General features: G+C 36.6%; 1 protein-coding gene across 1 annotated transcript in view; it reads right to left on the bottom strand.

Annotated features, from left to right (window-relative positions):
• Positions 1–2284: 2284 nt before the first annotated feature.
• The window catches only part of LOC140984318 (nuclear pore complex protein NUP133), a 28079-nt gene continuing 6143 nt past the window's right edge, over positions 2285–24220 (bottom strand). The window contains exons 2-9 of the mRNA XM_073451634.1: positions 10340–10590; positions 9230–9354; positions 7347–9137; positions 6372–7090; positions 5798–5947; positions 4795–5128; positions 4311–4378; positions 2285–3110 (exon numbers count right to left, since the gene is read on the bottom strand). Coding sequence (XP_073307735.1) covers positions 2583–3110; positions 4311–4378; positions 4795–5128; positions 5798–5947; positions 6372–7090; positions 7347–9137; positions 9230–9354; positions 10340–10521 — 3897 coding nt within the window. The 5' untranslated portion in view covers positions 10522–10590 and the 3' untranslated portion in view covers positions 2285–2582. The remainder of the gene's footprint in view (positions 3111–4310; positions 4379–4794; positions 5129–5797; positions 5948–6371; positions 7091–7346; positions 9138–9229; positions 9355–10339; positions 10591–24220) is intronic.

Consider the following 24220-nt stretch of genomic DNA (forward strand, 5'->3'; position numbering starts at 1 on the left):
TTACACCTGAAGGTGTAAAACCTGTTGGATACAAATGGGTTTTTATTCGAAAGCGAAATGAGAAAAATAAAATAGTAAGATATAAAGCTCGACTTGTTGCACAAGGTTTTTCTCAAAGGCCTGGAATTGATTACGAAGAAACGTATTCTCCCGTGATGGATGCAATTACGTTTCGGTATTTGATTAGCTTGGCAGTATCTGAAAATTTAGAAATGCGTCTTATGGATGTTGTTACAGCTTACTTATATGGATCACTTGATAGTAATATATATATGAAAATCCCTGAAGGATTTAAAATGTCTGAAGCACAAAGTTCAAAATCCAGAGAATGTTATTCTGTGAAATTACAAAGATCATTATATGGGTTAAAGCAATCTGGCAGAATGTGGTATAATCGGCTAAGTGATCATTTGATAAAAAAGGGATATGTAAATAATTCAACATGCCCTTGTGTTTCCATTAAGAAAACAACATCCGGATGCGTAATTATTGCTGTATATGTTGATGATTTAAACATCATTGGAACGAATAATGAAATTCATGAAGTTATGTCATACTTGAAGGAAGAATTTGAAATGAATGATATTGGAAAAACAAAGTATTGTCTGGGTTTACAAATTGAACAAAAAGAATGTGGAATATTTGTTCACCAGAAAAATTATACAGAAAAGATCCTTAAACGTTTTAATATGGATAAATCAAATCTTTTAAGTACTCCAATGGTTGTTAGATCATTAAACATAGAAATGATCCATTTCGTCCATGTGAAGATGATGAAGATATTCTTGGTCCAGAAGTACCATATTTAAGTGCTATCGGTGCCCTTCTGTATCTTACAAATTGTACAAGGCCTGATATATCTTTTGCCGTAAATTTATTGGCAAGATTTAGCACATATCCAACAAAGAGACACTGGAACGGAATTAAACATATATTCCGTTATCTACGAGGAACGACAGACTTGGGACTTTTGTATTCAAAAGATGCTAATCCAAGTATAATTGGTTATGCCGATGCTGGATACTTATCTGATCCACACAAGGCACGTTCTCAAACTGGATATGTATTTACTCGTGGAGGCACTGCAATTTCTTGGCGTTCACAGAAACAAACACTTGTAACAACTTCATCAAATCATGCCGAGATTATTGCACTACATGAAGCAAGCCGTGAATGTGTGTGGTTAAAATCAATGACTCAACATATCCAAATCTCATGCGGATTATCATTCGACGAGAAGCCTGTGATACTATATGAAGATAATGCTGCATGTGTTGCTCAAATGAAAGAAGGATACATAAAAAGCGACAGAACTAAACATATTCCTCCTAAGTTCTTCGCATTCACCAAGGAGCTTGAGAAGAATAAATGTATTGATGTTCGTCACATTCAATCAAGTGAAAACTCATCAGATCTCTTCACAAAGGCACTTCCTACGACAATATTCAGAAAGCACATATATAATATTGGGATGCGCAATCTACGAAATTTGTGAAGAATTGTTCGTGTCAACATGAGGGGGAGTTTACGTGACTGCACTCTTTTTCCCTTACTATGGTTTTTATCTCAATGGGTTTTTCCTAGTAAGGTTTTTAACGAGGCAGTATAAAAACACGTAATGAAGACAATCATTATGATCATCATCACAAGGGGGAGAGTTGAAAAATAATATTTAAAATGTGTGTATTGAATATTTGAATGTTGAAAATTAGGTAAAATTAGGTGTTGAATATTGAAATTTGTGTGTGATGATGAAGGTAATGATGTAATTTATTTTTGGATTATTTGTAAAAATTTTCTATAAATAGATCTCTCATTTGTGAAGAAAATCACAATTGAGTTGAGAGAAAAATATTATAAAGTGTGTAGTGTGATAATTTTGAGAGTTTGAGATTTTTACTTTTTCACAACAACTATAACATATTATTAGTATTTATAACTATTTTACATCCAACTCAACCATTTATCATATCTTATCTATCCAAGTAAATATATATTGTGCCACATGAACAATAATTTATCTCATATTTATGACATCGTTACCATATCGGTGTTTCGCTAAGAAAATGATTAAAACTAAAAAAAATTATTGGATTAAAACGTACCTTTGATTAAAAAAGATCAAAATCGAATTTATGCTAGCTAATAAGAACGATTTTACCATTTCTCAAATGAAAAGAACAGCTAAGGAAGGTGAAATCACATACATGTATCTTGGAATCATTTTGAAAGGGTAATAATTTGAAAATTAATACTTAGCAAGCTATTTAAATAATCAAATTCTTCCATCCAAATATATACTAAAAATGTGTGAAGAAATATACTTGTTTCTCAAAATCTTGCTACTTAACCTGCTCACTTTCATACGTTATATCGAAGACCTTACACGAAAAAAACTCGTCAAAATCAACCTCCCTCACAAATAAACAAATTCTTGATTTCAGTTGCTCCCCAGCAATATAGGTTTAAGTTCACTGGCTCTAACTTGGGGGACTGCAATTACAATATTCTAAGAAATCATACAAGACATATTACCATTACTCCATCGGAGCACGTCCATAATCCTTACTGATTGATGCAACTTATGTGTTGTTCGAGGCGTCCCAATCACTCCCCAGCATGACTGCGGTCAGCATTAATTTGCCTGCATCTGGAAAATCTCTGTGCTGCATAAGCACGGCTTCCACAGACGGCCTAGCGTCCTTCAAAATTGAAAGTTCGGAACTTTCTTGCCTCAGTGGAAGCACTTCATCGAATCTAACTTCAAAGGCTTCTGATTGTGGTCCATAACACTTATTCGAAGCTTGGAAAAGAACTGTTCTTTTGAGAGTTTGCATGGTTGTCTCGTCGCTCCATCCCTCGTTTATAGACATTCGATGCAGTCTTCCCCAGTCATCTTGATTTGCAGCATTTCTCCAGCATTTCTCCAAGAGGGTGGTGTTGCTTCTAAGAAAGGACGCACTGGTCCATGCGAATATACTGAAGGCACGTAATGAAAGCTCCGGATTTTCGATTTCAAGGCAAAATTCAATAAGGTCTACTGGAGGGAGAAGCTTGTCTCCTATCGATTGCCTTTCTTCATTATCAGGCAGAAGTTTTAAACTTTCTTCCTGTTGGACAAAATATAAGCTCAAGTTCAGTTACAATTCTATGAAAGGCAAAAACAAGTTGCTTCTAATTAAAAGTTTTTTATTGGGTTTCATCACAAACTAAAAACGGATACAGCAATATGTCAATTTTAACTGGGCAAAGATTAATGCAAAAAACAAACACAAAGTATTAACTCGAGAGAAAAATGGGAGAAAAGAGTTTTCTCTGTCTATTGAATAATACCAGCACAAAATTATACATGCACGCTTATGGGCTTAAGTACTCGAAAACGTGGAAGGAAAAATTTACATAAGCACAGTAACAACTGTGTAACCGACTAGTAATCTTGATGACATAATTATAAAAATAGCAATACGAACTGGTGCAGACGAGTAAATCAAAGTTTTCTAAGGGCAAAAAAAGTATCTTCTAATAAATAAAAAATTATTGGGTTTCATCGCAAATTCAATTTTAACCGAGAGATTAATGCAAAAAAACGAAACTCGTAGAAAAGTTAAAGCTGACAAGTGCGGATGAGTAAACCAAGATCTCTATGCAACAACTCACCTTCTAACACATTTTTTTAGCAGGTCCAGGAGAATGTACATGGTCTTAGAGGTAAACCACGATTTTTATGTAAAAAATCCTCAAGAGGTGGAAAAAGTCCTTCTCTACATCAGGTATTTGATTCCATAAAAGCATCTTATTTTTTCTGACATTAAATAATATATGAAGAAATATATATTTTCTGGGTCTCCGTAAATGGGTCCGTCCATCCAACGTTATTGTTGTTGGATTGGACTTCATAGTTACATTTTGAATTCAGTGCGTACCTAGTTTCAGGCAACGAAATTTATTATATAGATCTTAATCTCAGGAAGCTTAATATTGTTGCACCAATATATTATGATACCTTTAAAACAAAATGGTAAAAGAGATACATTCAAGAGAGAGCAAACTGCCCCAAGCAGAAAGGATACAGACTCTTCATGTTAGATAAGATGGACACGTACCCAAAAAAATACTAAAGATGATGGCAATTCTAGTACAATATCCAAAACTAATTGCTTACTCCATACACATCTAAACCTATGGCAAAAATAAAATAACTTAAATCAATATTCAGTCACCATTTTTTCTCTTCCCTTCAGATAAATGATATTTCAAAGTAAGCAAACAAGTTTGAAGAAGAGAGAAATTGGCCAGATGGAGCCACATACCTGTAACTGTAGAATGTTCAGATCTGCCTCAATGCGCTTCATCTTTACTTCCCAGCCAAAATTTCTTCCTGAAAAATATCATATACTCATCATTTCGCGTGCAGGCAGGAAAAGAACTGTATCACTGATCGAAACAGTATCATTTCTTTACTAAGTGCTAGCAAAGTAAGATGATACTTCAACTTATTCACCTCAAGATTTGTCACGCTGACTTACATTGACATTGATTTATTTAGTTGTAAAACCCAATAACAGTCTCGGAAATAATATTATGCATTTATGCAGTTCTATATCAAGACAAGACAAACGTTCTAGATTGAAAAATCACATTGTTCTCAGCATGAAGGGGGCAAGAGAGAAATTCCAGATTATAAATTTATGTAAAATTAATTTAGCAAGCAGATTACAATTGGTTTAGAAGAACAGAAAAAGGATCCGATCGAACTTATAAGGGACGATATAAAGGGACCAAAAAAAACCATACCAGACATAGCAGATATCTTTGCGAGATTCAGATAATGTTTTCTGTTCGCCAAAGTTAGTCTACAAGTTGAGCCACAAGATTCAATATTCTCAGTAGATGAAGGTGATTCATAGTCCTTTGAAAGAGATAATGAATGCAATGTTTCAGAAGCTGATGAAAATTGATGAAGAAAGATCTCGTGAAGCCATAGCAGATTTGGATGCTGCTTCAGAAATGTAGCCAGCTCTTCCTGAAATTCTTCCCCAAGTCTCATTAACTTCGAGAATTGTTTTCTGTCATAGAGTTGCTTGAACACAAAGCAACAGAAACCTCCTTTTGGTCCCATACTTTCATGCTGCAGAACAAAAGACTTCACGATATGAACTCAAAAATATGAAGGGTGAGCTGCATCCTAGAACATTAGGAAAAAACCCAAACATAAAACAACAGAATAATAATAACAATAACAGACACACGTATAACTTGATGTAACTTACATTGTCACTCCCTAAGCTATATCCTAATCACAGAAACATCTATGTATCGTTGCATAACCACCACATCCCTGCCCTTAAAAGACAAATAAAAACTTCACTCGTCAAGTGACATAGATATCTTACTATTACAAATTTCTCAAAAAGAATAAATAAATAAACCTTCGGGAGTTTCTACATTTATTCCTTCAGGGGTGTCAATGTAAGCTACTCCAATTAATCACAACACTGCCTAATAATTTGATAAACTGTGACACCTCATCTGAGGGTCAATTAGAAACTAGAGACAAATGTTGTCACCAATGGCCCCAAATAGAATAAATAGGGGAGTGGGAGTTTGAGAGCAAGGCCAACCTATTGTCATTCAAACTTTAAAGGAGTGGATTTGCAATTAAGCAAAACTTAATAGTGTCAAAATGTAATAAATCCTAATAGCTAATGATAAAGCATGCAGCCCATAGTCAGAGTCCTTTGGCACTATAAGAAATGAAGTAACATGACTTGTCAAGTTATTGCTTTTAAATCCATACCATAAGAGTTTGAAGGAGTTCAGAATCATTGAGGTTACTGCATATATTCCACATAGTTTGATAGCCTTCATGTCTTTTTGCAACAGACAATAATCTGGAAGAAACTTCGGTCAAAATAACTTTCTGCTCTTTATTTTGTTCAGTTGAATCCTGTAGCAGAAAAATGTTACAAACAATGAATATGAGGCCCTTGCACCAACGCATACACAAAATCACGTCAACAATCCATTGGCTTGTCGGGATCTGGACTCTGAGGCACAATCAGTTAAAACACACAACTTTTATATCTATGGATATAAATAAGGTTTCTTTCAAATAATGAGGATCGAACACTCCTTTTACTCCTTTCTCAGCACAGATTACTGATTTTGTAACAAAGGATTCGACAACTGCCTTATTCTCATCTTCTAGCTTCAATTATGGTTCAGCACTAGAATACATCCCCGAATGGAACATCATACACACACACTCAAAGATGTAGGCGAAGAATATTACTATGCAAAGTTCAACTATTTCTATAGGTTTTGAATATTCGTACGAAACACCGTCGAAATTTGGATTTACAAACACAAACCTGGATTTTAGCTTCAAAAAATAAAATAATTTGCTCATAAAGTGAGTTAAGAAGTGCATCTCTTCGATTCCAGTATTCCTCCAATAGAGTTTTGTATTCTTCTTTACGTTCAGCTTTTGCAGCAATAGCACCAGAATAAGACTCGAGTATTACTTCAGAGAGCAGTTCTAAGTTCGAATAGAAATCCAACCTCGCAGAATCATCAAGACAGTTTGCTTCATTCAACAACTGAAGCATGAATGATGCTATACTCCATAGCCCCTTTGATATAACAAGTTTGGAATACCATGGTGTCCAGCCTTCAGGGGGTGGATACCATAGGTCATGTTCACTACGATATTTCATGGCTGAATGGAATATAGTCACACAGGCATTCGATAGTTCACAAGCTCTCTGAAATTGAACAAGACTCGACATCTCCTCATTAATGACAAAATCTAGCTGTTTCTCTAAGCAATGAAATATTTCCTCAAGATCTGAAACCTTGCTATAAAATACTTCAGCATTGTCTCTATCCATCAAAAGGACTGTACTCCGACGTGCTCTCTCGCCAACTAACTGAATTAGATCCCAAAGAGCTCCGGAAATCCGAGTATCTGAAGCAGAATATAAACCAAAACCGGTTGCATCAGACTGGCTGATCGTGTTTTGCAGTTCCCTCAGTCGGATCATGCCAGCAAGCTTTTCTCCATGTTCCATGATAATTTGAAGAGATTGTTCTGACATGGAAAATAGTGATTCAGATATGATAGGTTCACCCACTAAATCTTGTTTTAAGAAAGTTAATAGAGTCAATAAATAAGGTCAATACCAGACTGAATTTGATCTACAAAGGAACCTACAAGCTACCCATGTTTTTTTAGTATCTTTGTGTCGAAACAAGTTGATCATCACAGATAAAACCATAAAATATCCCAAAAATATTACTAAGTCAACAAAAATATAACCACAAGATAATTAGATATTGAATGATACTTTGTCGGGAACATAATTCTTCATGGCACTTGGACAAAGCAAGGAACTGGAGAAACTTTTGATGCTTGTGCTGCTTCTCTACGAGCTGAGTGGACAAGACAGATACAACGATCTCAGGGCCTCTGCTAGATGTCCAGTGCTTAGCTAAGGTGTCAATAATAGATTTGCTTGCTCTGACAAATACATTTATTTCCCCCTCTCTTTCAAAAGCCTTAGAATTATTTAATTTGTCAAGTACACCATCAGCCTGCCCAGACAACAGAAATTCATGGAAAAGCTGAAAAAGTAATGCTTCAGAATCCTCATCCGGAGGGCTCCGAAGTGCAGCTCCGGTTAAGCTCGGTCTTTGCCTATCACCAGCATTCCATGCTTCTGAACTGGCTCTTCGAGGGACAATGTTTCCTCCTGCAGCAATGTTTTTTCTCTCTTCCTGCAAAGATCTATCATTAGAACTCCCTTTACGCGACAAGCTTCTTTCAGGAGGTTCAACTCCACCAAGTAAAACTGCCCTCTCAGGTATAACCCAAACTCCAGCTTTTTCAGTGAGTACAGCCCAAGCTCCATCTTTACTGTCCTCCAAGGAAGGGAAAACTGAAGCATCAAGAACTTTTCCAGCATCATAAGGCAGATCAAACTGATAGAGTTTGGTGGAGTTTCTCCAATAATGCGAGACTGTTGCAGTACCATCACTGGAGAGTATAACAGCAGAACCAGCTGGCTTTCCTCCTACTTTTAATATCATAGATAACAAAATATCCTCATCTTCTACTCTTGCTTTAGGTACTATCACTTGAATAGGAGCTTTTTTCTCCAACACTTTCCCACCAGTTGGCTTTGCGATATCTACTCCAGATTTATATTGCATGGTCAAAAGAGAGTATTCAGTGTAGCTTGAACTGGTGGCACGATCCTTGCAAAAGATGGCAATAAGAATAGTCATTACCTTGCCATCACTATCAACATCAATATCAAGAGGCCAAATTCTCTTTTGGCCTGCAAGATCCTTCTGAATGCCCAAATCACCATCATTGCCGACAATTTCATGAGACCAAAGTTTTGACATTTTAACCTCTGGAGAAAGTTCAACTTCAAAACATTGTATCTCGTGATTGGTTAGTAGAAGGAACTGTCTGTAAGGTTCATCAAATAACTGAGTGAAGGGGTGCCACATTAATGACCTAGGATAGCCCTTACTTGCCCCAGGAGCACTATGTTTACTTTCTTGAGGAAAAATGTTTTCAACCCGCTTGCGCTGAATACCAGAAGGGCTGCATAGGAATCCCCAAAGCTTGCCATCAGAACTACATGCAAGAGCAATACAGCTTTTGGCAGTAGCTGGGACTGGTGAAGCAATCAGGGAGTTGATACAAAGTTTGGCATGTAGCCACTGTTTGTTTGAGTTGTCTTTTTCATAATGAGAAAATTCTGACTCATAAAAAACAGTACTACTGACTGGACAGATCCAGTTTGCATTATAAATATCTGGACAAAAGGCAAGACAGCGAGTTTTTTTATTACAGATTACAATCCCAGCTGAAGTGCACTGCTGAACAACATTGCCAGAAGTTCTCTTCGTATTGTCCCAGTTGACAACACAAATTAACCAATTGTTAGAGGTTGATGAATTTTTTCCTATGCTTCCACTTTCTAATATAGTAGAAGGAAGTTCTAGCTCAACACATCCTATAGAAGCTGTAGGAGATAGGCAATTCCACATGAAAAGCTTTTTCCCGCAGATAATCCATGCTAGGGATGTCTCCTTGTCCATTCCACCCGAATTACATGGATCATCTGCCAGAAGAACAATAGATTATAGTCTTTAAAAAAAATTAAAAACAAAGCATAACCAGAATATAAAGTAGGCCTTGTTTGGCTAGACTAACCAGAAGCATGATTTTGTAATAACATTTCTTGTGCATCACGTACTACTTTAGGGAATTCCCCAACATATACCGGCATAACAGCATCAATCTCAGCTTCTTTATCGCTTTTTTTTACCGGTGGGATTCTGAGAATATTAGTAAAAATGTGACCACAAATTAATGACCAAATATCAACCCTTCAAATGCGATTTAGTTAATATAACATAAACATTAAAATTGGTCGGTAAAATTCAAAATTGACCAATTTATAATTTTAAATTAAGTGGAATTATAAAATATCTATCAGGTATCAAATCCAGCCATTAATTCTTTAACCCTTCCAACTAAGAGTTGTGAAGCTATCTGCTAGATTAGAATCCAAATAGACCATGTTGTGGGTTTGTTTTCAAATACAAATAGCCTCATCAAAATGAAGCTAATAATGTGAAATTAAGCAAAATGATCCTCAAATTTACAACTCCTTAAAAAGAGACATGTAGAGAGAGCAGCTGGATATTATCCTGAGTTGATCATGGCCATAAATTCCACATAATCTTAGAAGCGTTCAAAGCAATTTTATATCGACTGGTACAAGTATGTTAATAAATTTAGTCGACTTGACTATACGATGATTCTAGAATAATACATCAAAGTGCCAAATAAAGAAACAACACAAAAATAAACGGTATCACTTTTAGTATCAATTGTTATATAACAAAACTAATCAGACACAAGCACAAAAGTATTTTATGCAAAGGCCGGTCCAAGGCACGGTGAATCAATGACAAATTAGAAACTGTGTATCAGCAGCATTTATAAGCCCCTATCTCAACCATCAAATAAGAATTAAAGAATGATATTTTAAGCATTTTAGCTCATTATAAAAAAACTCGAAAATTATATATCAGATGCCCGTTCTCGAGACGGGTACAAAGTGGACTGAAGGGGAAAAGTTGAGAAACAACACACACTATAATCAGTACAACTTCTAATTGCAATTGTAATATTATAGAACTTATGTAAGGGTTCACGCAAAAGGGAAATCAACCACTATCATCAATAACGCATTCAAAAATAAAATAAGCAAAAATCCAGATAAAACAATAACAAGCATATGTAGATGAAAAGGACCTTGCCATGACTGAAAGGCGAGAGGCCCAAGGAGCGGGTGTGCCAGTGGCTGGACGATTCGGAACGCTGGGACTGTCTTGCAGCGATCTACGATTCTCCAAAAGTGGAGAATCAAAGTCTCTTCTGACTCCGACATTATTACGAACACTTGGAGTGGCTTTCTTCGCGGCGGGAGAAAACATCTCCACAGACAATGGGATTTTGCTAAAAAAGATCGAGAAGATTTGGGGTTTAAGAGAAGAAAGATTACGGAAGGGGGCCAAAATGAGGAAAACAGAATTGTTGGAAGTGTTTATTAAAAAATAAAGAGTGAATGTAATTTATCTGCACTTTTTTTAAAATTTGTTTAAAAACTATTTTTAAAAAAATTTATTTTAATTTTATATATAATAAAATTTATAATTTAATTAAATAAAAAACTTAAACGAATCAACTCAATTCAATCCACATCTCACTTCATTTTTTCTCAAATTTCATAAAATATCTTCTTCTTCTCAACTCTCTTTATCATCCATTTTAATTTATTTTGGTTTCTGGCTAACAATGAGTCTACAAAGTATTCGTCTATAAGAAACCGAACGAGAGAATCACGTATTAGTAAGAAATCAACTTTTTATTTTGAATTTTACTGGGTCGAACTCGACCCATGAATTCGATTAAGATGTTATAGATCTATTTAGTTCATTTCTTATTCTACCTGTTAGCCAACACACACACACAAATTGCGACCAAAAATTTTTGTTCGCAACTAGATCGACCAACATAACCCAAGAGAGTGGGTCGAGGTGTGCATCTAGGTCGAGCTCGACCCAAACAAAAACCACCTACCTGGGTTGACAAACAAAGAGCTCTGGGTCGAGATCGACCCACCTCTGGGTCGAGGGCGTGATGGGTCGAGTCAACTGTTATTTCACCCAAATTTCAGTGACTCGACCCAATTTTTTAAATGAACGCTATTTAATTTTAAATTTTGAGAAGTAATAACATTTTTTTTTGCAGATTTACTTCCCCACTAAACTTGAAAGAAATCATTTCTTTGAAAGTAAGTTAATTTTAGGATCAAAATACGTTGAGATTTGTAAGAAGATTGTATCGTTTTTGAATGAGAAAGAAGTAGAATATTTGGTCCAACATACACAATTTGATAATTTAATTATATATGCTAAGGATTATAACAATTTGAATCAATTGTTATGTTTTTGATGAGTAGACAAACTTATGATAGTGGATGTAATGAATTTTGGATGGTATATCGTAAACGACCTTTACGGTTTTCATTGTTACAGTATTGTTTGCTAACGGAGCTAAATTGTTCAAAATTTTATCATGTGATACCTGATAAATATTGTTGGGAACTAAGTTTCGGCGTTTGACAAAATGCGAACCAACTGATTATGCAAATAACTGAACACGAGAAAACTGAACTGCGCAACTGAATCCAGCAACTGAATGTGTGGCTAACTATCAGCAGTTGTATTCCCTACCAGCTATCGCCTAGCATCTGATTCTTCAGCTGAACACGTCATCAGTTATCAACAACCGACAGTAGTACACTGCAGACCGTTACTGAGTGGAACGCCGCATTTCAGAGATCACAGTGTACGGGTGTCAGAGGAATTTTGACGTGGCATTCAACGGATATAAAGTTCAGATTTGTTTAAAGTTACCATTGAAGAGGGAAGCCTATAAATAGGTAAAAAAAGCAGCTGAGAAACAACTCAACGAAACAATTTCAACGCAACTATTCTATTCAAGCTGTTACGCTGCTAAAATCACTACGCAAATCAAAAGCTCACACTTATTAGTTTTATCCGTAGCATTCAAGGCTACATTCTCGAGCTTATTAGCACGTTGTAATATTTGCTAGATTCTTTAAGTTGTGCTAAGATCAGTCACGAACTGTAGAAGCTTTTTGTAACTAAGAGTTTCAGTATTGGCAGTGATAAGTCCAAACTGAAGTGGATCGATACAACTATTGTATTCGATCAAAGTCTTTTAGTGGAAATCCTATCTTCGTGATAGAAGGGGCGACGTAGGAGTTATTCTATTCTCCGAACATCCAGAAACAAACCGTGTGCATTTTATTTCAGTTATCATTTTACTTCAGTTATTCCATCTCTCAGTCAGTTTACTTCCGCAACTGTCTTTTCAGTTAAACTGATTGTTATCGACTTACGAGATACCGAGTGTCAGTTTGTCACTAAACTGAACTCAATTTTCGAAAACCACATATAATCCGTCAGTGTTTATTCAACCCCTCCTTCTAAACACTTATTACTTTCTAACCGATCCTTTCAAGTGATATCAGAGCAGTTGTATCTCGTCTCAGAATATTTCTACTCAAACTATTCATCATGTCTTCCTTCAATAAGATCCCAATGTTTTCCAGAGAGGATCTTGATGACTGGAAAATTAAAATGCAGGCTCACTTAGCTGCACAAGATGATGATATGTGGTATGTCATCACTGACGGACCAATGAAAATTCTGAAAGCCAATACAGCAGTCGCTATTACTGAAGGGGCACCTCATCGCATAGAAAAGCCTCGACATGAATGGACAACAGAAGAAAAAAGAAAAGCTAATTTGGAAAATGTGGCAAAGGATATACTGTACAAAACACTGGATAAAGTAACCTTCAGCAAAATCAAGATTTCTAAGACAGCTAGGGAAATTTGGGAAAAACTGATCCAGCTGTGTGAAGGAAATGAACAAACTAAAGAGAATAAACTTTCTGTTGTTCAGAAGTTTGACAATATCAAGATGGGAACTGGAAAATCGATGCATGAGTATGATGAAAGAGTCAGTTGTATCATCAATTAGCTAAATGCACTTGGAAAAGTGTATACCAACAAAGAAGTTGCATTAAAAGTGATCAGAGGTCTTCCCAAAGAGTGGGACGTTAAGACCATGGCAATGAGGGAATCCAAGGATCTAAACAAGGTTGAGCTTTATGACCTATTCGCTGATCTGAAGGCCTATGAGTTTGAGCTGCGAACTCGAGAAAGAGAACCTTCTACTCCAGCAGTCACAACTACATTAACTGCTGTCAGAACAGAACCAACTGGTTCAGTCGAGAAATCTGCTGATCAATGTCGCAATGTCATTGTTTGTCAAGAAATTTGGAAGCTTTATGAGGAAGAATCAAGGAAACTTCCAGAGGCAATACCAGAGAAATCAGCCCAAAGAAGAATCCTATGCTTGCTACAACTGTGGCAAATCTGGTCATTTCATAGCAGACTGCCCTAAGCCGAAGAAGGACAGTCGAGGATCAACTGAAAAAGAAAAGAAGCCCTATGAGCACAGAAGAAGAACCAAAGATGACAAAAAGACTTTCAGGAAGAAGCATGAGGTACTCTTAGCTGAAGAAAGTAAATCTAAATGGGCAGAAACTGACAGCGAGGAGTCAGAGCCAGAAACCTCAGGCAGTTCCAGTGATGGTGAAGAGGAAGTGAAGTGTCTAATGGCTGGTGATACAGAAGTGGAGTCAAGCAGTCAACAGATATTTGACTTCAGTTCAACTGATTTCACTAGAGATGAACTTATTTCAACTCTTCATGATATGTTTAATGAGTACCACAAGTTTGCCTTATCTTTTGAAAAGGTCAGAGCAAAGTAAACTGATCCCATAGACAATAAAATTAAAACTGATGAATCAGTTGATATGTTGAGTCTGAAAAGGGAGATTGCTGAGCTCAATGCTGAAAGAAGCAGGAATCAATCAATGATTCAAAAGTTGATGCTTGAAAATTCAAAGCAAACTGAGCTTATTCAGGCTTGGAACAAATCATCTGTTGCATTAATTGAAATACAGAACTCACAGAAATCAGTTACTGATAAAACTGGTTTAGGGTTTAGCAACCAAGATGAAATGTCTCCAAGTGATACTCGACCAAAACTGAATATGGACAAGGGGAAATATATTCATTTTGTCAAATCAGTTGTGGTACAAGAACAAACTGAGCCAAATAAACTGTTAAACAGCCTACTGAAAGTACAAACAAGGCTAGAAGATATGGTATTGGTTATAGCCCAAAAGTTTTAACTGACTCACGCAGTCAATCGTCAAAAAGATTCAGCAGAAATTATTCAAATGGCTACTCCAATTACTATAACAGCAAGCCAGTTCAGAAAAGATATCGGCTGAACAATCAGTTGAATAGAGCTTAATCACATGTTGTCTCATCTGCACACTACACACCAAACACACACAAATCGAGAAATACCATCTGGATTACAGCAACTGGACAGTCAGTCAGACTAATCCAAGCATGGGTTCCTAAAGGCCTAATCGGTTTAGCACCCAAATAGAAAGGGGTACCAAAATCATATCTTGTGTGATTGCAGGTAACAGGTACAAGCAAGGAATCAATCTGGTACTTGGATAGAGGATGCTCACGACACATGACGGGAAATGCAAACTTGTTATCTCAACTGATCAAGTACACTGGACCAAACATCAGTTTCGGAGATAACTCTAAAGGTAAAACTGTGGGTAAGGGTAAGCTTATCTATGGTAACTTTACAATTAAAGATGTTTTGCTAGTTGAGAACTTAAAGTATAACTTGATAAGCATCAGTCAGTTATGCGACAATGATTTCTCAGTTCAGTTTGATAAACACACTTGTTCAGTTAGAGACTCAACTGGTGAAGTCATCTTAATTGAAAATCGTTGTGGAAATACTTACAAAGTAAGTTGGACTGAACAACCTTATGCACCAGTATGTTTTATTGCTTCAAAATCTTCTAAAAACTTGTTGTGGCATAAAAGATTAAACCACTTAAACTTTAAATCTATTGCCTATCTGAGCAAACACGGTCTTGTAACAGGTCTGCCCAAAACAGATTTTTCAAAAGAAAAAGTTTGTTCAGCATGTCAGTTTTGAAAACAAGCAGATCTACATTTAAAAACAGAGGTTGTAAATCATCTTCCCGATGCTTAGAGCTGTTACATATGGATCTTTTTGGTCCAATGCCAGTCATGAGTTTAGGGGGAATGAAATACACCTTAGTGGTTGTGGATGATTTTTCAAGATTTACTTGGGTTATTTTTCTCAAATCCAAGGACCAAACTGCTGCACAACTGATTAAGTTTTTCAAAAGACTATTTAATGAAAAATCAGTTGGGATTGATCAAATAAGGTCTGACAGAGGGACTGAGTTCATCAATCAAAATCTTTCAAATTTTTTAGAAGATACTGGAATCAAGCATGAGCTTCCTGCAGCTAGAACACCTCAGCAAAATGGTGTAGCTGAGAGAAGAAATCGAACACTAAAAGAAGCTACTAGAACAATGCTTGCTGATTCTGGTATTTCTCAAAGATTTTGGGCTGAAGCAGTAAATACTGCGTGTTACACTCAGAACAGATCGATGATTAATAAGAATCACATGAAAACACCTTATGAGATCTGGCATGGAAGAAAAAGTGTGGTGTCTTATTTCAAGATATTCGGCTGCAGATGTTTTATTCCTGACAATGGTAAAAATCATTTAAAAGCCTTTGATGCCAAATCTGCAGAGGGAATATTTCTTGGATATTCTTCAGTTAGCAAATCTTATAGAGTTTTTAATAAAAGTTCTTTAAATGTTGAAGAATTTATTAATGTTGTTTTTGACAAAACTGTGCTAACTGATAAGACAACTGATTTAGTTGATCTAGTTGATCGTTTTACAGAGATCAGTTTGGAAAAAGATACTGAAGAAGATAATCATATCAGAAGAAATAATCTTCAAACACCTGAACCTGAAATACTAGATCAATCAGTACAACAGGAACCTGTTCCTAACAATCAGTTGGTGGAGCAAACAGAAGATATTCAGTTACAAACTGATATAGTTCCAACTGAAACTGAAAACATTCAGTTGCCAACAGAAACACCTGTTAATATGGAAACGGAAAATACTGAACTCAGATGGAAGAAATCACACCCTTCAGAATTGATGATAGGTAATCCATCTGATCTGGTAAGAACAAGAAATCAGATGCTCAATAGATTGATTCATTCAGCTTTCGTATCGCAATTGGAACCGAAGAAAACTGATGAAGCTCTTGCTGATCCAAACTAGATAAATGCAATGCAAGAGGAGCTGAATCAGTTTACCCATAACAATGTCTGGAACCTAGTTCCAGGACCAGTTTCAAAAACTGTTATAGGTACAAAATGGGTGTACAGGAACAAACTGAACGAATATGGTTCAGTTGTGCGCAACAAGGCGAGACTGGTAGCACAAGGATATAGGCAGGAAGAAGGAATTGACTATGATGAAACGTATGTACCAGTTGCAAGACTGGAAGCTATCAGAATATTTCTTTCCTATGCCTCATTCAAGAATTTTAAAGTCTACCAGATGGATTTGAAGAATGTATTCTTAAATGGTCAGCTGCAAGAAGAAGTCTACGTGGAACAACCTCCAGGTTTTGTCAATCATGAGTTTCTTGATCATGTCTACCATTTGAACAAAGCATTATATGGTCTTAAACAAGCCCCAAGAGCTTGGTATGAAACTCTTTCAAAATTACTAACTGATCACGACTTTTCAGTTGGATCAGTTGATAAGACTCTGTTCAAATTCTCTAAGAATGATCATATTTTACTTGTCCAAATTTATGTTGATGATATTATATGTGGGTCAACTAACCCCAAATTATGCGAGAAATTTTCTAAGTTGATGTAGGACAAATTTGTAATGAGCATGATGGGTGAACTGACATTTTTTCTTGGACCGCAAGTGAAGCAACTGGAAACTGGTATTTTTATCAGTCAGACAAAATACACGAAGGAGTTGCTCAAAAATTTGGCGTGGAATCATGTTCAGCAGCAAGAACTCCCATGAGTTCATCAGTCAAACTGGACAATGATCAAGGGGGAATATTAGTTGAGGCGACATTATACAGAGGTTTAATAGGTTCATTATTGTACCTAACTGCTAGTCGTCCTGATATTGTATTTTTTGTTTGCATGTGTGCTCGATTTCAAGCAAATCCTAAGCAATCGCATTTCTCAGCTGCCAAAAGAATTTTAAAATATCTCAAGGGCACACAAAATGTGGGATTATGGTATACTAAAGACTCTACTTTCAATTTAGTTGGATATTCAGATGCAGATTATGCAGGATGTAAGCTAGATCGAAAAAGCACCAGTGGATCTTGTCAGTTTCTAGGAGACAGACTGATCTCATGGTTCAGCAAGAAGCAAACATCCATAGCTACTTCCACGACTGAAGCAGAATATCTTGCTGCTGGAAGCTGCTGTGCCCAACTGCTCTGGATTCAGCAACAACTGAAAGATTATAGAGTTGATGATAAAGAATCTCCTGTATTTTGTGACAATACAAGCACGATTGCCATCACTTGTAACCCAGTTCTTCACTCAAGGACCAAGCACATAGATGTCAGGCATCACTTAATCAGAGACCATGTCTTGAAGAAAGACATCAGACTGGAATATGTCCCAACTGAACAACATGCTGCTGACATCTTCACCAAGCTATTGCCCGAGACTAATTTTTCTCACTTTCGCAATATACTTGGTTTAATTGATTTATCCTAATCAGTCTTACTGCTAATATATCAGTTGTTAATTAATTTGAGTCATTCATCTATTCTTAATTCTTAACTGATGTTAGCTTGTCAGCTTGTTATTTGTCAGCTTATTTTATCAGTTATTGAGTTTCAACTGATCTCAGCTAATCATTTGTTAGTTGTTATGTTAAATTCGTGCATTACTTATCAACTGATGAAACTAAATTTTGCAGAAGGATAAAAGACTACAATGAACTAGATAAATATTTTATTTCATTAAAAGGCATAAGCACGAAGTACAGTGAAATATTCTTCCTCAACAGCAGACCTCCACTTGGTCAACCAACAAGTTAAAACTTCAGTGGAAGTCTTGAGGAAGCTATCTGAGTCAAAAATTTGTTCTTGGATTTTCCTTTCCTTCTGGAGCATTAGTAGGTAGACACCTTCATCTGTGAAGATGTTCACCTCATTAGAAACGTGCAAACGCTGCCGATATTTCTCCATTTTTGCCTCCATTGTGGGGGTGTTAGCTTCTCCACACTCATAAAGAAACTGAAGTCCTTGAAGCTCTTCCCAGTATCGGAGAATTTTGTGGAAGACTTCATCCTCCATAGCTGTCTTTCTTGACTCCAGCGCCGCATCCCTGAAAACTTCAGCCATATCAGGAGTCTTCGAGCTACTCGCACCTGTCATTCTTTTATTTGCTAAAATGCTAAAAACTAATAGAGCTAATCTTATTTATAGCCCAGGGTCAAAGAAACTGAAGGGACGCAAACATTTCAGCGGACGATAAATAAAATTTATTTTATTTCGACGCTTTAATTTAAATACGCATTTATTTAGGGGGAATATCGATTTTAAGAGGTGAACTGAGAAGACAGTAGTTAGTGAATTGTCATCTGAAACACTTCAGTTTCACAACTGATCGATCAGCTGATAATTTAGCTAATTTTCTCATATAAGTTAACTGATTAATCGTATCGCATTCCAAATCAATGATGTGACTATCAGTTTTCGCATTAAATGATCAATAGTAATTTGTTACGTGGACTCACATAATCCATGTATTTACTACACACATTTTTACCACACGAACACACATTTTGATTTCAAATTTTCCTGGACTAACACGTGTCCAATAAATCGAATAGTCACGTACATAAGTACTTTACCCCGCTCCATTTCAGTTCTTCTTCTTACGCGCACATTCAAGCATTCAGAGCAAATTCTCACTCTCAGCAAAGTTTTTTTTTCCGCAGAACTTAAAGCTATTCAAATTGCCAACCAGATTCTTGCTCACATATTGAACGCTATGGCTATTGATTTTGACTCTATCTTCACTGTGAAAGACGAAGGAGTCACAAATGTCTTTCTGAAACTGGAAGAAGCTGGATTAAAATCATTCTTGGGACTATCTTCCCAAGAAATCTATCCCAAAAAAATTCAGGATATCTACTCAAATGGCTATGTTACACAAGACGGAAGCATAGCGAGTACTGTAAATGGCCAGTTACTGATCATTGAGGATGAGTTTTTCTGCAATCTTTTCCAACTACCTGCTGATGGGATGGTTAATCTTTTGGAAGTCAAGGGGTCAGATATTGAAAAAATGCAAACTTTACTATCTGCTAATGGTCGGAAAATCAAGGTTTCCGATCCAAAGAAAGAACTAAAGCCAGAAGTACAACTGCTGGCAGATATAGTAGCAAAAAGGCTTTTGGCAGAGGCTGGATCCTTTGCTGCACTGACTTTGGAAAAGTTTCAAGCCATGACTGCTATTATGGCTGTTCGAAAGGTGAACTGGAAGAACATCATCTTCAACACTTTGAGAAATATGTTTCAGTCCACCAAGCAATCCAAGGGTTTTGCCATACAATTAAGCTATTTGATGAAAGTGAAGGGACTAGTGGCTGATGATTCAGAAAGATCATCTAAACTGAAGATAATAAATACCAAAAATGTCCAACCTCCCAAACAAAAGTTGGAAATGTCTCCTGCACAATTCGTGAAAGTCAAGAAGGAAATTTGAATTCAAAAACCTCCCAAATCAGTTCAAAAGAAGAAGAAAATCAAGCGCAAACTGATTGTAAGTGAATCTGAATCTGAGAGGACTCCGTCTCCAAAAGTCCTCAAGAAACCAAGGACGTTGAAAACCAAGCCTGCTGCTACAGCTGAAGCCATACCAACTGAAAGATTGATGAAATCAGCAGCTCAATAGCCAATCCAAACTGTTCCTTTGAAAGCAATTAGAGCTGAACCCTCAACTGAGGATCAGTTGCCTCTATCTCTCATTCTATCAAAGAAGACAACGGTCACCAAACCAGGTGACAAGAATAAAGTTGCTGGAGTAAAGGCTCCCCTGATCACCATCACCGGTTACACCCCTCTACCTGCTGCCAGACCAAAGAGGATAGTGATCAGAGAAAACATTAATGCTACTACCTCAGGATTGAGTATTCCTCATGCCCTGACTGACAATAAGGGCAAGAGCAAAATGAAAGAAGAGCCCAGGCCAACAAATGTCATTCAAACACACATTGATCTTATCTGGGAAAAGATCAATGAATTTTTAGCAAATAAGCTCAAAACCTATGATGCATGGGTGAAATTCAGAACGCATGTATTCGCCAAAGAGCTACAGAAAAAATCCAAACTGCAGAAATTTATAAAGCTGGAACATGCTGTGTTAAGAGTGGTTAAGGCATCTTCCATCGTTCAGGCACTGGAGAAGAAGAATTACTTCTTCGATCAGCTGAGAGCCAAAAAGATACAGAAGATAGTTGCTCGGCTGAAACTGAACTATGACCCTACCAGTACAACTGCACATAATGACAAAGATGTGCATGATCAATTAGAATCGGATTTTGTCTCACTACAGATGGAAATAAAGAATTGGGAAATGAGTCAAGAACTGGTTTTTCCAGAAGCTCCTCAAAACGAATCATCAGAAGACCCAACTGAGGATTCAATTCAAAGACCTCCCAAGGACGTTGGTGCTGAAACTGATCAACAAGCAACTGCCCCATCCACTTCAGTTGCTCAACCTTCATCATCTGTAGCACCTCCTTCTTCATCTGCTGATCATAATCTTTATTCAGAAGCTCATTTATCATTGGCCAATCTTAATGAGGTCATCCAATCAGTCACCTTTGATATTCAGCTAGAACCATCTAGATCAGCTGAAGAAGTCATTCCAGCTGAAGAACCAGTTAATCAAACTGTGTCGACTGAAGAACCTGTCGAGAAGGCGATAATTGAAGAAACTGAACAGCCAGTTCAGTCAATTGGTGTTACTGAACAAGCAGTTATTGAAACTATGGAGGCTCAATTATCTGAAGACATTCAAACTGAAGAGCCAACTTCAGTTTCAGTTGATCAGTCAACTGATCAACCACTCATTCTTTCTCCTCTCCAAATTCAACAGGAAGCAAGTGTAGAGGATTCTCCTGAAATGGTCAGTGCATAACCGATAATAACTGACAGGACTCTGGTAATATTTGATGAAGCCTCTAGCGAACAAAAACCAGAGCCAACTGGACCTTCATCTCCTCATCTTTCAATAAACTTTGATTCGGTTCTGGAAGAGATTCAAACCATCCAGCACAACCTGTCAAAGATGATGATGGCGATTTCAGATATCCAATCTACTCAGCTTGCTCATACATTGAAGCAAGACTCCTCAAATAAATTCAATTCTGAGAGATTACAAAAAATTCACGCTACTGTGACCACTCTCTCTTTTGCAGTGGACGAAATCAAAAAGAATAGAGGTATAACTAAAAGTCTTTCCCTGACTCAAGAAGCAATCGGCAAGTAAGTTGAATTTGTGGAGACATCTGTTTCCAGAAAAATAGACTTGCTACAAACTACTATGCTTAATGAAGTCTCAGACATAGCCACCTCTGTTAAGCTTTTATCAGTTGATGTTCGAGGATTAGCTGTCAGAATGGGGGCGTTTGACAAGAAGGGGGAAAAGACCTAAGCTATAACCCACACTTTAACCCACCCAGAAGAAGTCTCACAGAAGAATTTCTATCAGTTGATGGATTCGTTTTCTTGAAGATTATTTTATTCTTTCATTCTTTGTACAAATTTGTACACTGAGAGAATTTTATAAAGATCGAAGATTATTTTATCTACAAAGAGATCAATTGATCAGTTATTATTTGCTTAGTTTTGTCAAACACCTAAAAGGGAGAAATTGTTGGAAACTAAGTTTCGGCGTTTAACAAAATGCGAATCAACTGATTATGCAAAAAACTGAACACGAGAAAACTAAACTGCGCGACTGAATCCAGCAACTGAATGCGTGGCTAACTATCAGCAGTTGTATTCCCTACCAGCTATCGCCTAGCAGCTGATTCTTCAGCTGAACACGTCATCGGTTATCAACAACTGACAGTAGTACACTGTAGATCGTTACTTAGTGGAACGCCGCATTTCATAGATCAGTGTATGGGTGTCAGAGGAATTTTGACGTGGCATTCAACGGATATAAAGTTCAAATTTGTTTAAAGTTACCGTTGAAGAGGGAAGCCTATAAATAGGTAAAGAAAGCAGCTGAGAAACAACTCAACGAAATAATTTTAACGCAACTATTCTATTCAAGCTGTTACGCTACTAAAATCACTACGCAAATCAAAAGCTCACACTTATTAGTTTTATCCGTAGCATTCAAGGCTACATTCTCGAGCTTGTTAGCACGTTGTAATCTTTGCTAGATTTTTTAAGTTGTGCTAAGATCAATCACAAACTGTAGAAGCTTTTTGTAACTAAGAGTTTCAGTATTGGCAGTGATAAGTCAAAACTGAAGTGGGTCGGTAAAACTATTGTATTCGATCAAAGTCTTTTAGTGGAAATCCTATCTTCGTGATAGAATGGGTGACGTAGGAGTTATTCTATTCTCCGAACATCCAGAAACAAACCGTGTGCATTTTATTTCAGTTATCATTTTACTTCATTTATTCTATCTCTCAGTCAGTTTACTTCCGCAACTGTCTTTTCAGTTAAACTGATTGTTATCGACTGAAGAGATACCGAGTGTCAGTTTGTCACTAAACTGAACTCAATTTTCAAAAAGAACATATAATCCGTGAGTGTTTATTCAACCCCCTTCTAAACACTTATTACTTTCTAACCGATCCTTTCAAAGATGAATTTAGGTGGATGCATTTTGGTGGAAGAGACAGTATAGGTTTAGGGGATTTCATAGTTAGAATAGATGAGTATGAGAATGACTTAGGGAAAGGGACCTACGTAGAGAAGTTGAAATTGGCCAGTGTTTTGTTCGTGACAGGTGTATTGGGTAGAAAAAAAATAAAAATGATATAGTGGATTTAGAATGGATTAGATTAGTTAATAACTTTGATAGTTTTTATCAACTATCTATGAGGTAGAATAGCTTTCGATGAAGTACTTTATGGACTTAAAAAAGATCTCGAAAGTAAGTTTAGAAGCTATGAAAATTTGATCGCACGCCGTGAGAATGATCCAGATTTCAGTGGGTGCGGTAGCTTCCATATAAGTGGATTTATTCATCCTTTACAAGTAACTAAATATTGTTCATTTTATGAAATATCGTTGTTATTTTAAATCATACTAATAAACGTGTTTACTTTTTTGTGCTAGATTTTGGCCTATGAATATTTTCCATCAATTGCTGAAGTGATTGCTAAACACCGGGAAGGTCCCAATGTACCGATATCTCGGATGTATCATTGGTTGACTAGGAAATGGAGTAAGAACCATTCCCCTTCTATTGATGATGTAAACAAAGTATTTAAAAATATATATACCAAGGTAAATACAAAAAATTCATTTTATTTACTTTTTTATTAACTAATACATTTTTGTTAATTGTTAACTAATTTTCATGCTTAATGTTAATGATTAATATAGAATATTTTGGGGATGCTTATTCCCACCACGGAGGAGCTGATATTTGTGCATTATATGACTGACGATTTTGTTGATTCTAATAATGTGGTAGTCAATCGCATTACGGAGTTGATTAGCTAGGGTATCAAAGTAGTGTGCAGTCAAGATAAATTGGACGACCCAGAGGATGAAGTGGGTGTACAGACTGAGAATCAACAGTTTCCTCGGTCATGCACATATACGTACTCCAGATCATCTTGAGATCAAGTCCGAAAATGTTCTCGGCCATCTGGTGGTTCTTCACACATGAATCAAACGTCTCCTTCATTGACTGACATGAGACATACATCTATTTATAGAGATCATACATCTCTTACAGATATGTATCAAATTCGTTTGACAAGTTTGGGTGATAAAATTGCGATATGCAAAAGGACCAAGCCGGAGGATCTTCTCATATCATGGATATATTGAAACATAT

This window comes from Primulina huaijiensis, chromosome 9 (genome assembly GCF_012295235.1).
Source record: "Primulina huaijiensis isolate GDHJ02 chromosome 9, ASM1229523v2, whole genome shotgun sequence".
Taxonomy (NCBI): Eukaryota; Viridiplantae; Streptophyta; class Magnoliopsida; order Lamiales; family Gesneriaceae; genus Primulina; species Primulina huaijiensis.